The 12,260-nt window shown below is 42.2% G+C and overlaps 2 protein-coding genes across 3 annotated transcripts; one reads left to right on the top strand and one right to left on the bottom strand.

Moving 5' to 3' along the window:
* Nucleotides 1-3,474: 3,474 nt before the first annotated feature.
* Nucleotides 3,475-6,267, top strand: LOC134076443 (hairy/enhancer-of-split related with YRPW motif protein 1-like). 2 transcript variants are annotated; one of them, XM_062531509.1, is made up of 6 exons: nt 3,475-3,807; nt 3,889-4,114; nt 4,308-4,371; nt 4,494-4,577; nt 4,692-4,773; nt 4,948-6,267. In XM_062531509.1, the coding sequence occupies exons 2-6, from the start codon at nt 4,029-4,031 to the stop codon at nt 5,562-5,564; spliced, it is 933 nt and encodes a 310-aa protein (XP_062387493.1). In that variant the 5' UTR covers nt 3,475-3,807; nt 3,889-4,028; the 3' UTR covers nt 5,565-6,267. The 2 variants fall into 2 exon arrangements, with proteins under 2 accessions (XP_062387493.1, XP_062387492.1); XM_062531508.1 differs by having other exon boundaries at nt 3,475-4,114.
* An 803-nt stretch (nt 6,268-7,070) lies between these two features.
* stmn2a (stathmin 2a) lies at nt 7,071-12,155 on the bottom strand. Its single transcript, XM_062531042.1, has 5 exons — nt 11,979-12,155; nt 9,998-10,093; nt 9,411-9,586; nt 8,779-8,970; nt 7,071-7,523 (listed from the first exon to the last, which is right to left on the bottom strand). Exons 1-5 carry the CDS (start codon nt 11,995-11,997, stop codon nt 7,464-7,466), a joined length of 543 nt encoding a protein of 180 aa, XP_062387026.1. The 5' UTR covers nt 11,998-12,155; the 3' UTR covers nt 7,071-7,463.
* Between the last annotated feature and the right edge of the window lie 105 nt (nt 12,156-12,260).

Below are 12,260 nucleotides of genomic sequence, written 5' to 3'. Positions count from 1 at the left end.
AGGATATGTTTTTTTTCTGTAGTCAATTTTACACCAATACCCATGTTATTGCTATAGGGGGTATAGGGGTGGCACTCTAGTTGCAAAGTGAACACCCTTTTTGCATTGCTATTGTTGAAGGTTGAAATCAGCCTTGATGTTGGGAGAACATACAATGACCTCAAATGAAAGTAATTGATAATTCACCTCAAATGCATTGAACACAAAAGTAATGAGACTGTATTGAACATGTGAGTTGAAAGAACTGATATTTCTGTGAAAATGTATAGGGTAGTAAAGTAAAACATTGTTAAATAAATGCAAATACTCAAGTATACTTGAACTTTGTTACTTCCCATATCCGTGATAGTGGTTTCTTTATTCCAGTGGCTTGAGTAAGGGTGCATGTCATGATGATATGTACTGTAATTGGACACTTTCGGTTAGGGTGTCTTAGCTTAGCTCACAAACTTACTAAATCAAATTGTGTTGCAAAAGGGGGAAAGGCATAAACGGCACCAATTTTGTTGCACAAACTTCTGATGGCACCCCCATGTCAGCATGACTCTGAAATTGACAAAGGTATTAACAGAAACGTTGCAAGAGAAAGTAAGCACATGTTTTTTTTTCTTAGCAGTAATGGGTAGAGGGAGATTTTGATATACCCTTGCCAACAGGAGGGTTTTCTTGGTCTTGCCAATACCTCTTTCTGCTGCTGTAATTTATGTTGACTTGCTACACACAGAAAAGCAGATTAAATATGGATGTCAAACAATGTGTGAAGTTCATCCGAGGAAGGGCATGTGTGTTGTACTAAAAATATAAGGCCAGAATCAGGTTCATGTTAGTTATATATTCAGACCAGTCAGTTAGCTCATTTCACCCTCCTCCATTATCTAGGCGCAGATTCAAATACAGTACTTATAATGCAGGGCGCTCTGACAAGCTGGCAGAGGTCCTGCAGACCAAGGTTTCCCTTTTCCAAATATAGTGATACAGCTGCCAGCAAATGTTGGCAAAGGGCACTGCAAACAATGACTATGGAATAACTCTTAGCCCTTGAAGCGATGACCAAACTTTTCCTCTCTAATGGTCAGGATTGTTATTGATTTGAGTTGATGAGAAGAAGGCAAAGAGAGAAAGACAGATGCTTGGATAAAAAGCATGTCATCCTTTGTTTTTCCACTGTAAACAACACATACGTTACATTGTTTTTACCTTTCTTTAAGATTCGAAATAAAGTGCCAAACACAAACAGAGAGGAAAACATATCTGTATCACTAACATGGGTGAGCGAGAGACAAACAAAGAGGTCATTGTATTTTTTCATTTTTCTGAAGCAGACAGAGTACCTGTAACAATCTAAAGGCTTGTGCGCTTGATCCTTTTCAAACACAAACCAAGGAAACCCACTCAGCACCAACCATACTGGAAGCTGGAGAACCAGGAAGCGCTGGATGGAGGGATAAGGCTTTTGAATGGATACCCAGAGACAAGACCTCATTCCTCATGGCTCCAACGGTATATGGGTGTATTTGGAATACCAGGGTCATTCTCTCAGTGCACACACAGTGTGTGTGTGTGTGTGTGTGTGTGTGTGCTTATGCATGTGTGTATGCGTGCTTGTGTGTGTGTGTGTGTGTGTGTGCGCGCGCGCACACGCCTGTGTGCATGTGTGAGTGTGTGTTTGAAAGCACTGTGGGTGGGCTTAATACATTTCCACACCTTCTAGCTGGACTCTGATCTTACATTCCTCCATCTGACAAAAATGGTAAGTGCTGGAATATCTGCGCATTTGCGATGACAAGAACACATAACAAATTATCAAAAGCCATCTGTGCAGTTTAACTCACAGACAAATATGACTCAACAAATCAAGGAGAATTCCATGCACTCACAAGGCTGTGCACAGACTTGCAAAGAAGCACTCAGTCATTCATAGCCATTTGTGAAGTAGTACATTCTGAAGTCATCTGGGACAATCAGACAACATTCTTCTTCGTTGGTACAGTTGCTGAGAGGCATCACTGTCTAAAAATACAAAATAATATGTGCTAATGTCACACAGACACATAGAAAAAAATTCAGTTGTGTAAAATAAACAATTCTCCAAAACACACACACACACACACACACACACAAACTTATACTCCAGAAGAAGTTTTGACAGACAAGTATAAGATGTCAGGATGTGTGCACACAGGATGCACAGAGGCATGCAAGCTGCTACTGCTACTGCTGTCACTCACTAAATCACTCCTGGAGGGGAGAGAGAGTGAGAGAGAGAAAGGTATTTGTGTATTTACTGCTTTGTGTGAGTGAGCGTGTGTGTGTGTGTGTATGTGTGTGTGTGTGTGTGTGTGTGTGTGCGTGCGTGCGTGTGTGTGTGTGTGCCTCTAAGTGAGGCTGAGAGTGACAGGGCCAGCATGCAGCACCAGTGGCAAACACACGCGCACACACTCCCACAGACGAGGGCAGAAGAGGGGGTAGTCCATGGGGGAAGAGCTCTCACTGGGGACGACTCACACGGAGATCGAGTTACACCGAATTAGATCAGGTCTGTGGGAAACAGTCCCCGCTGGACACACACATACACACGGTGGCACACGTGTCCGCATACCTACACACAAACACTCACATACAGTCACATACAAGGGAAGCCCAGGGGAGCTAGCAGACACATGCCAAGATTACTATTCACACCGAGCAACTGTCTCCATAAAGTCGATATTTTATAGGGTGGTCTCCACACTGTTATTTATGTGCGCTTCGTCTGATTGCGCTGTTACAATCAAAATATTCTTTAGAGCATGACCTTGTAAATTACTTCCACTACAATGTGTATCAAATCCAGATGTTTACAGCCAATTGTACTAAGTACAGGGATCTGAAAGTTTTCAATTGTGGATTTTTCTCTTGGGAAATTCTAGAGGTCATTGATAACAAAGAGGGCACAGTAAATGGCACGGTAAATACAACTGTAAGCCTATCAGACAAAAATGAATAATCTTTCTATTGAGGAAGGAGAGGCACTTGGCTGTCGGCTATTGTAAGCAGCTGAAGACATGCTCTATGCTGAGGTGCTGCAGTGCAGACGTACGTGCTGGGGAGAATATATCGTATATTTTTCTTCCACAGATTTAAGAATTTTCCTCGGCCCATAAATTGTGTAGGCGGCAGGGAAGTGTGGAAAAGCAGGTATGGGCTGCAGACGCCCCAGCCACTCGCTGCACACCCGCCAGGGCTGAAACTGCGGCGCAGATGAAACAGCTTGTTTTGGCTGGTGTCAGCATCATTTCTTTTTCTTTTTTTAAAAACATACATTCTAGAGTTGCGGTTCTCACTCCTGCCCTGATTCTGGCGTTGTACATTTAATATCTTCTCACAGTCTGTACTCTGACTGATTTACTGTCTAATCTCACTGAACTTGTGAGCAAAAATGTGAGATGAATCATTCATCTTCAAATGAATAGTCTAAAGGGCATTTGAAAATCAGGTGGCGGATGGTTGGAGAAAGGAAGACTATACTGTAAATCCCAAAGGTAGGAATCCTCTGAGATATAGTCCAAGTCCAAATTCAGTGCTGAACTGTGATGGATGAGGTACTTACACAATAATTGCAATAGTGCATATTGCCATACTGTGTCTGAAAAGCTCAAGGCTCATTTAGGCCCTGACATAGAAACATCATAAATGGACAACAACATCAAGTGACCCACTCTGATTTCATAACAGCCGTCTGTTGAAGTCATTTGTTAACGCAAAGCTCAGCTGTCATCAGCCTCCTCAAGACGCCTCCCACTGCCAACAGATCGATGGGACATGCAGGTGTGGAGGCTGTAAGAATTTAGAAAAACAATGTCACTCAAAGTGATCTATGCATTTCATTGGTTGTTCTACTTCCCACAGCCTATGCAGGCCCCGCCCCTGTAAGCATACTGTGAAAGTGATGCCGTGGGAACCTAACTTGACTCGCAGACCACAAAATTGGCCAAAGCCACAGAAGAGTTTGCAGGAGTTATCTGAAGTGTGTGGACTTGCACGACAACATGAAGAGAGCGCAAGATTTCAGCTCTTCTGATAGCGAACTAGATGACAGCACTGAAGTTGAAAAGGAGAGCACTGAGGAGAATGAGTATGCAATATTGTTTTTTAAAGATTATTATTATAGGCTACAGTAGCCTAACAAACATGACCTAAAATCCATACTTCTGACAAATAATCAGTGGATCTTTATTAGCTTACAAAGACGAAATAGTCTAACTAGCCATCGATTATAGAATATCCACAAGTCTGCTGACTTTCTCTTCTGTTTGTGTGTTTTTCAGGAATACCTACTTTTCAAACGAAACAGTGCCGTCAACATCTCAGGCAAGGAAGCGGCGTAGAGGGGTGAGTGTTGTTATCTTATCGGCTATCTCGATCATCATGTCATGTTCAGATGGTGAGAAAAACGCGTTGCCTTTTAACGTAGGATATTTGGTGTTCTTAACCAATTTAATGATTATTTGCAGATTGTTGAAAAACGACGACGTGACCGTATTAACAGCAGCTTGTCAGAACTGCGTAGACTCGTGCCGAGCGCTCTTGAGAAACAGGTGAGTGGACAGGGAAGATATCCCTTGGCGTAGCCTATATCACTGTTTTTATTCGTTCTGCAACTCTAATTGAAAGTTGAACTGTGGCTAACACTAAATCTTGATTATTCACAGAGCTCAACAAAGCTAGAGAAGGCTGAAATATTACAAATGACTGTGGATCATCTCAAGCTCCTCCACGCAGCTGGAGGGAAAGGTGGGATATTTATTTGGTCGTAGGTAGCCTATCTCAGTCATGGACAAATTCATTTGTGGTCCTAAATGTTTCATTATTTTTGCTTATCTGATAGGTATATTTAGAGTCTCATTTATGAGTAGCTTAGTATTTTACAGATTTGACAATGGTAGTGTCTCGATCTATTCCTCACAGGTTACTTTGAGGCCCAGTCAGTGGCCATGGATTACAGGAACCTTGGCTTCCGTGAGTGCCTGGCAGAGGCAGCTCGATACCTGAGCATGGCTGAGGGTCTTGACGCATCGGATCCCCTGCAAGTGCGCCTCGTGTCTCACCTCAGCAGCTACGCCTCCCAGAGAGAGGTGCACTCCGGACTCGGGCACGCAGCGTGGGGCCCAGGTTTCAGGGGCGCCTTGCCCGCTCACCATCCCCACCAGCCCCTCCACTTGCCCCTGAAGCAAACCCAGCAGAGTGTGTCTCCGGCGGGGTTACGGAGCTCCAGCGGCTCCCCTTCCTCCTCCTCCTCCTCCTCCCCCGCACATCTCTCTCTCTCGTCCCGCCTGACCGGCCCGTCACTGTCCAAGTCTGGCCCCTCACAGATACCCCCCGGCGGGCCCGGGCATAACCTCAGCGCCTGTGTGGCCGCTAAACTTCCGCCACCGTTCCTGTCGTCCCTCTCCCCCCTCTCCGCCTTTCCCTTTGGTCTGGGTGCCTTCCCCCTGCTCGGCCCCTCTGTGAGCCCAGCTGCAGCCGGGACAGCTGCGGCGAGGAGGCCCTACAGGCCGTGGGGAACAGAGATAGGGGCTTTCTAACCCCCACAACGCCCCCACTTCCTCATGGGTCTTTCTGAACTTGCGTCAACCTCACAGAGAAGTCAGGGCCATTTGAAGCCCCCACGTGTAATGAAATATCGGCATGTGTTGGGAGTCGGACCACTGTATGGTGAGAACTCTCCTACAAGTGTTTTGAGTTAGAACAGAGCATTCTGACCTCTGTGGTCTGTACATTTAAGGACTAGGAGAGCAGCCATCAATCATCAATTGAGCAACAATGTTTTCATGCCTTCAGTGGATGTGGTGCCACTCTCCAGACCAATCATTAACACATACAAAAAACTGGCATATGTTCTCTTTTTAGGTTTCAATGTTTTTCTGAAGTAATTTCTTTGTGCCTGATCAGTGTCCAGTCTGAACATGACAATGCCGTAATCTGAAGTGATGGTTTATCAGAAGGTTTGACATCCTGTACACGGCACGACTGGAACACCTCTCACTGAACTTAATGTTCTGCTTCTGTCAAACTTGGAAATGCTTAGGATTAGTAAATAGATATGCTAGCAGGCATAGGCTATTTTTAATCATTTAATTATTTTTTATATATACTGTATATATCTGAAGCTATGTTATCACTGAAAATGTAAATGCATGATTTTGAATGTTATGTTTTCCCTTCTGGATTAACCACTAGAAAATGCTAAACTTTTGATTCTGAATAAACTGCATTTCAGTAATAAAATCAAGTCTCAATTTTGTTGTCAAATTTGCAGTCAACCAAAAAAAAATAAAAATCTAAATAGCATGCAAATAGATGCACATAAATTAGTGTTTGACAGCTGTTTGAATGAGACTGACAACATCCACCGCAGCCATTGCTAGGTCTGCCCCAGTCTCATGGACCCACTATTCAGTATGTCAGATCACATGACCCCTGTGAATAGAGCAGGAAATGGTCGAGGAAGTACTCAACAAAGGTTCTCTGACCCTTGTATTTTTTTGTTTGAGAGGGGGCGTAGACTCACTTTCCTACTCGCCATCTTCATTTTCTTTTGATATTGAACATTTTTATAATAACCAGTGTTTAATCTTTTGAAAAAGACAGAAATAATAAATACAAACTAACCAAAGCATGTCTCCTCCAGTAAACAAAACTACTCTGATAGCGGGTGAACTTCACAGTCAATTGAGTTAAACAAAACCATTTATGCCATCTACTGGAGAGAGATGATAGTGAAGCAGAAGTTTACCCTCTGAAAAAAACAAACACTTGTGGTCAACACTGAGGTGATGTGAATAAAACCTGAGATGTGAATTAGAACTGAGCAGCAGTAACTCTCATAATTCAGCGCCAATAATTAAGAGCAAATGATGGACACTTGAAGTGCATACTACATTAATGTTGCCTTTTAGTCATATCCTGATAGGGTATCGATCACTTTGGTCCCTTTCTACACTTTACAGGGGACTCATTTCATGACTGGAAAATCATTCAGTAAATCTGATTCAAAGACCTACAGGAAAATAGGAACAAAAAAGAAACCCTTTCATGGGTAACATGGCACGTTTATTAAGCCATTTTGTAGACGGATGGAGAGACAAAGAGAGAGAGAGAGAGAGAACCAAGAGTACAGAAAGATGAGTAATAAAAATGATACATTTACAAAACAGTACTCATGTGTTTCTTTTTATTCTATGAAATCAAGCAAAGTCATTCATTCTGTTGAAGTGTGATACTTGGATATTTGACTTGAATGGGTAATACTGAGATACTGAAATACTGTTAAGGTTGTGTTCTTTACTTGTGACGTGTGCTAGCGTGTTTTGTATGTGAATGTATGCCTATGTGTGTTCTTGTGTATGCCTGTGTGCATATTTAAATGAGTGTGTATGGATTTGTGTTAGGGATGCTGTGGCAGGATAATTGTGACCGAGGTCTCACGCTGTCAGCTCCTCTCGCAACTCTTTGTTTCGGCGCACCACAGCTGCACGTCTCTCCTATAGATGTGGACATACGAGAAACACACACACACACACACACACACACACACACACACACACACACACACACACACACACACACACACACACACACACACACACACACACACACACACAGAAGATTGTGTAAAGATAATAATGTTTCAGCATATATGGTTTAAATACCATGATAATTCTGATTTCAGTACAATTTTAGTACTATTTCAGTTCTTTTTGACATTTAGGCTTTATACCAAAAGAAAAAGGGCTTTCAAATGAACTATGATCAAATAAACAGCACAGCTGTTTACGGCATAAAGTTATGTTTTAATTAACTTTCAATTAACCAATTAACAACTGATTTAATTAGTAACACTGCATTAGTTTAACAATTAATGTTGACTGCATAATATTGACAGCAGAGTTAAGAGGGCCCATGTATAAACCACATAGGACTGACACTGCAGCAAAATTACTGGCAGAGCTCTTGCTACTGTTTGCAGGACACCACTGAGAGTTCTGGCGCCTCCTAGCTTGCCTGAGTGGTATCTCTACAAGGGCAAAGAGCAATTTGTTGACAGATATTTAATTTGCAAGTCACTTGTGCCATTTTCACAGTGGGATACTTAATATAGAAGTGAAAAAAGGAAGTAAAAAAATAAATGATGAGGCATTTCCCTCATGGTGTAAACCAATCCCTTTAAGTTCCGACAATGCACCAACAACCAGTTCATCGAACTTTAATCTGTCTCCTGCCTCAACGTTTACTGTGAAAACGAAATGTATTCAATTAAACTTAAGTTTGGGTTAAAAAATGTGAAATGATGATGTTTATGTCATTTCATTTCATATGTGCTCTTGCTTGCCATTCAATTCTCAGTATGTTCACATACTATGGAATATCGATATATTGATTGTTTGTGGTTAGCGGTACAGTGAACATTGGGGTTACCAATGAAGTAGGCCTAGTCTAATAGCACAATAGTCAAACTGAGGACTGGGCTTAGCTGCCAGATCTTAGCTTTGAGGGCTAACGTTAGAATTAGATAACCTACTGCTCATACAACAACAGGAAAACAACAAAGTATTTTCTCTGAAAAAATCCTTGAACTCAGGAATCTATATTCCATATCAATATTTGTCATTTTTGGTCAAATGAATCCACATGACATTTGAGTTTATTTTCAGATCAAACCTTGTCTTTTAGAATCATCCCCAAACACGTCTCTCTCTCTCTCTCTCTCTCTTTCTCTCTCTCTCCTAATCCCCTCACCTTCTCCTGCAGACGCTCCAGGAGAGCAGCGAGGTGAGCCTCGCGGTTCTCCTTGATCTGCTCCATCTTCAGCGTCAGCTTCTCCTCAGCCATCTTGCTGAAGTTGCTGTTCTCCTCCATGGCCTTCAGCAGGACGTCGCGCTCATGCTCTCGCTTCTCGGCCAGAGCCTTCAGCACCTGGGCCTCCTGGGACTGTTACACACGTTTTTAGACAAGGATTACATGTAAGTGGTGGTCGATAAGATGGAAAGCTATACAAAGCAGGCAATGTAAAAACAAAAAAGATACAAAATGATGATTGATGTAGGACATTGATCACAACATAAGATATAGAGCATTTCCGCATGGCTGATAGTATCTGTCTTATTCTGCTATAGTATGTCCTTGTGGACCTTAACAAAATGCTTGGTTCTACCCATGGAGATAGGTGTGGACAAAGGCGTCTGCTACTGTAAGTAACATAACTGTAACCGTAACCATATGGCAAAACTGGTTTAAATCAACCACACATCTAAACCTAATTCAATTTTAGGACATCTGGCCGGCGTGTGCCATAGCCTAGTGGGAGTTTACAGATTTCAGTCCTGCTCTCTGATCTTTTAAGATGCTCTGCTTCAGGGTTCTGAACTCACTCTTCTTCGATCCTCTGCAGCTTCCAGCTTCTTCTGAATGTCCTCCAGGGACACGTCCTTCTTCTTGGGGAGCGACCCCAGGTTGTGGGAAGAGTCAGATGTCGGAGAGGGCGGTTTGAGGATGACCTCAAAGGCTTGGCCTGAGGCACGCTTGTTAATGGCCTTCACTTCCATATCTAGGGAACGGAGGGGAAAAAAGCCATCCCAACAAATTAGCTATTGGATAGTTGGGATTGCTGTAATTCTATCTTGGAGTAATTTTGAGGACACACCCAGCTGTTAGGGAAATTGCAAATGACCCTGTCAAACCAATGATGAATGTTTGTAGAGTATTGATATTGGAAAGCTCACTGGATACTGTCATAATACTCATAAGTAGTGTATGAATAAATCAACAAATAGTCTGCCAATATTGATGGCCAAATCTAAGGAGCTCCTCAAGTCCTCTTGTCATTTGTATGCAAGACACATGAAAATGATGTCGCTCAGTTTCGATGATAGCCAGTAGATTCTGTGCGTCAAATCTGTGCGAATCCACAGGTAAAGGTTGTATTTCAATAGATTTAGAATACCTCTGTGAATCTTACCTTCAAACTCGCAGACTAGATTGTTGCGAGCCTCTGGGTAGAAGCAGGAGCAGATGAGAGAGATGACAGAGAGCTCTTTCATCTTCTCTTTGTAAGCTGTAGAACACAGAGGTTTTAGTTGTGAACTTATCAACACATCTGATGCAGTGTTCTCACTTCAGAGTTATGTGGGTAGCATCACTTTCACAGGGGTTGCCTTGTATTTACAGTATTTACCAAAGACGAAAGAACCAAGCAAGTTTAACATCATATCAGATTAGATGGAACATCATCTATACAATAGAACATATAGATAGAATACTTTAAAATTAATTGAATAGAACAATGGTGTTCATGGACTGTTACGTCAGGATCATATATGATGACTCTGCATTATTGCACCCATTAAGTTATATTAATGCATTTTCTCCATCACGGTCTTGAAAATAGCTTTGTTCTCAACATGATTCTATGTATCAGATACACCTTAAATTCAAATAGTAAAACAGTGGCATAATCACTTATCCAGGGGAGGGGTTTGTAGGCCAAACCACTCCTTACTTGCATAATCCCATAACGCAAACGTCCGGACAAGTTGCCTCGACAACCAGGCCTCAGCTGGTGGCCGGCAGGTTGTCAATAGTGATTAGCCCACTACTGCAAAGGCCACCATGTGGAACTAGCCTTTGCTGCAGCGCTGGCCGGCCTCCCATTGTGTGTTCTCTAGCGTGCGACACCCATGCAACAGAGTCCAGCAGGGCAAGGCATGTGGTGCAGCAGACAGCCAGCTCGTTCATAGCAGCTGACCAGACCAATGCATTCCAGGACTGGGCTGCTATACACCTGACAACAACCTACACACTCATCCGGCTGTCTGTACAAACACTGACTCACATAAAGATATTTCTGCGATATATATAGAAGTAGATCAACAGCAAAAATGTTCCTTTCTTCAAAAATGATCATGAGGATGATGTGCAAATAAACACCAGACCAGAAATGATCAGACCGGCCTGCCTCCCCTTCACACATATACCTTAGGGAAGTAAAACTATAAAGAACATTGGCATCTTTTTGCAAACTATAATGGTCATTCAAATAATTCACACATACCATTTTAACCAAAAGAGCTTAATATTTTTAAATTACCCCAAAGAACCAAATCTAATCACCTCTTTATTGCTTTTAGCTGATATTTTTGCATGTAGTATTGCCAGGTTAATCAGGTTATTGCACATCCAAAATAGGATTAATATATGTAAGATATATTACCTACGGGGTATAGGCTAAGACTACATTTAGAAGGGAGTGGTGGGGACTGGTTAAAATATTTGGGTAGAGACCCCAACAATGAAGAAGGCTACTCAGTTGCTAGCCCAAGTCGATGATCATTTATAATTTCAATCAAGCAAACATTTATGAAATGCAACAATTATGGCAAGTAAAGATGATTAGAGTTGCAATCTACGATATGTGTTGTCATGACAGTAGTCACGTCAGTGTAAGAATCCCGACTGCTTGAATAAAATAACGAGATGCTCCCTTTCTTGGGTGGGGTCTGTCTGCATTCTACTGTAGACAGAGGCGTTGGATAGATGCAGGTGCAGCATCGTAAATGTTCCATCGCCTAGGCCTATATTGATGATAAAAGATGTCCCTTCTTTTAGTATTAAGATATTTTCCAAGATAAATCAATTAAATCACGGATGCATCTTTATTATTAAGCTGTGCCATCTTAAATTAACTACGCATCTTTATGTTACGCTATGACAGTTATTTTTGGAAAAATATATAACAAATACAACGTAATACCTCCTGCAGTTCAGCAATAATTAAAATGTTTTTTCTTTATGCCTTAAAATATGTTATCAACAGACGTGGATCGTGACTTCTAATTATTTGGCACCATAACTGTCTGTAACCTGCCGACAGACACAAACGTCAATCACACAAATAACCTACAAATACGCGCTAAGAAAATCAAGAAAATTGTTCATCTTACCGGCTACTGTTTTGGCCATGACTGCTGTTGTTAGTATCTAACAATTCCAACAAACGTTACAGAGCTTGCCCGTGGCGTGAAGGAGGATGCTTAAGGCACTGAATCAGCAGATGACAATGCGTGCAGACTGGAGGTAGAGCCGGGTGAAGACAAGGATGGGAGCGGTTGGGTTAACGACTACGTTCGCGCAAAAGCAGATTGGCTACAGTGACGCTGTTTTGACGCGCATTTCTTGAGGGCTACAACAGGGACGTTTATTCAGCAACGCATGAGATTCGACCG

The sequence above is a fragment of the Sardina pilchardus genome, chromosome 3, assembly GCF_963854185.1.
Source record: "Sardina pilchardus chromosome 3, fSarPil1.1, whole genome shotgun sequence".
Classification (NCBI taxonomy): Eukaryota; Metazoa; Chordata; class Actinopteri; order Clupeiformes; family Clupeidae; genus Sardina; species Sardina pilchardus.
Note: the sequence above shows the minus strand (reverse complement) of the source record. Positions and strands in the feature narration are given on the sequence as shown.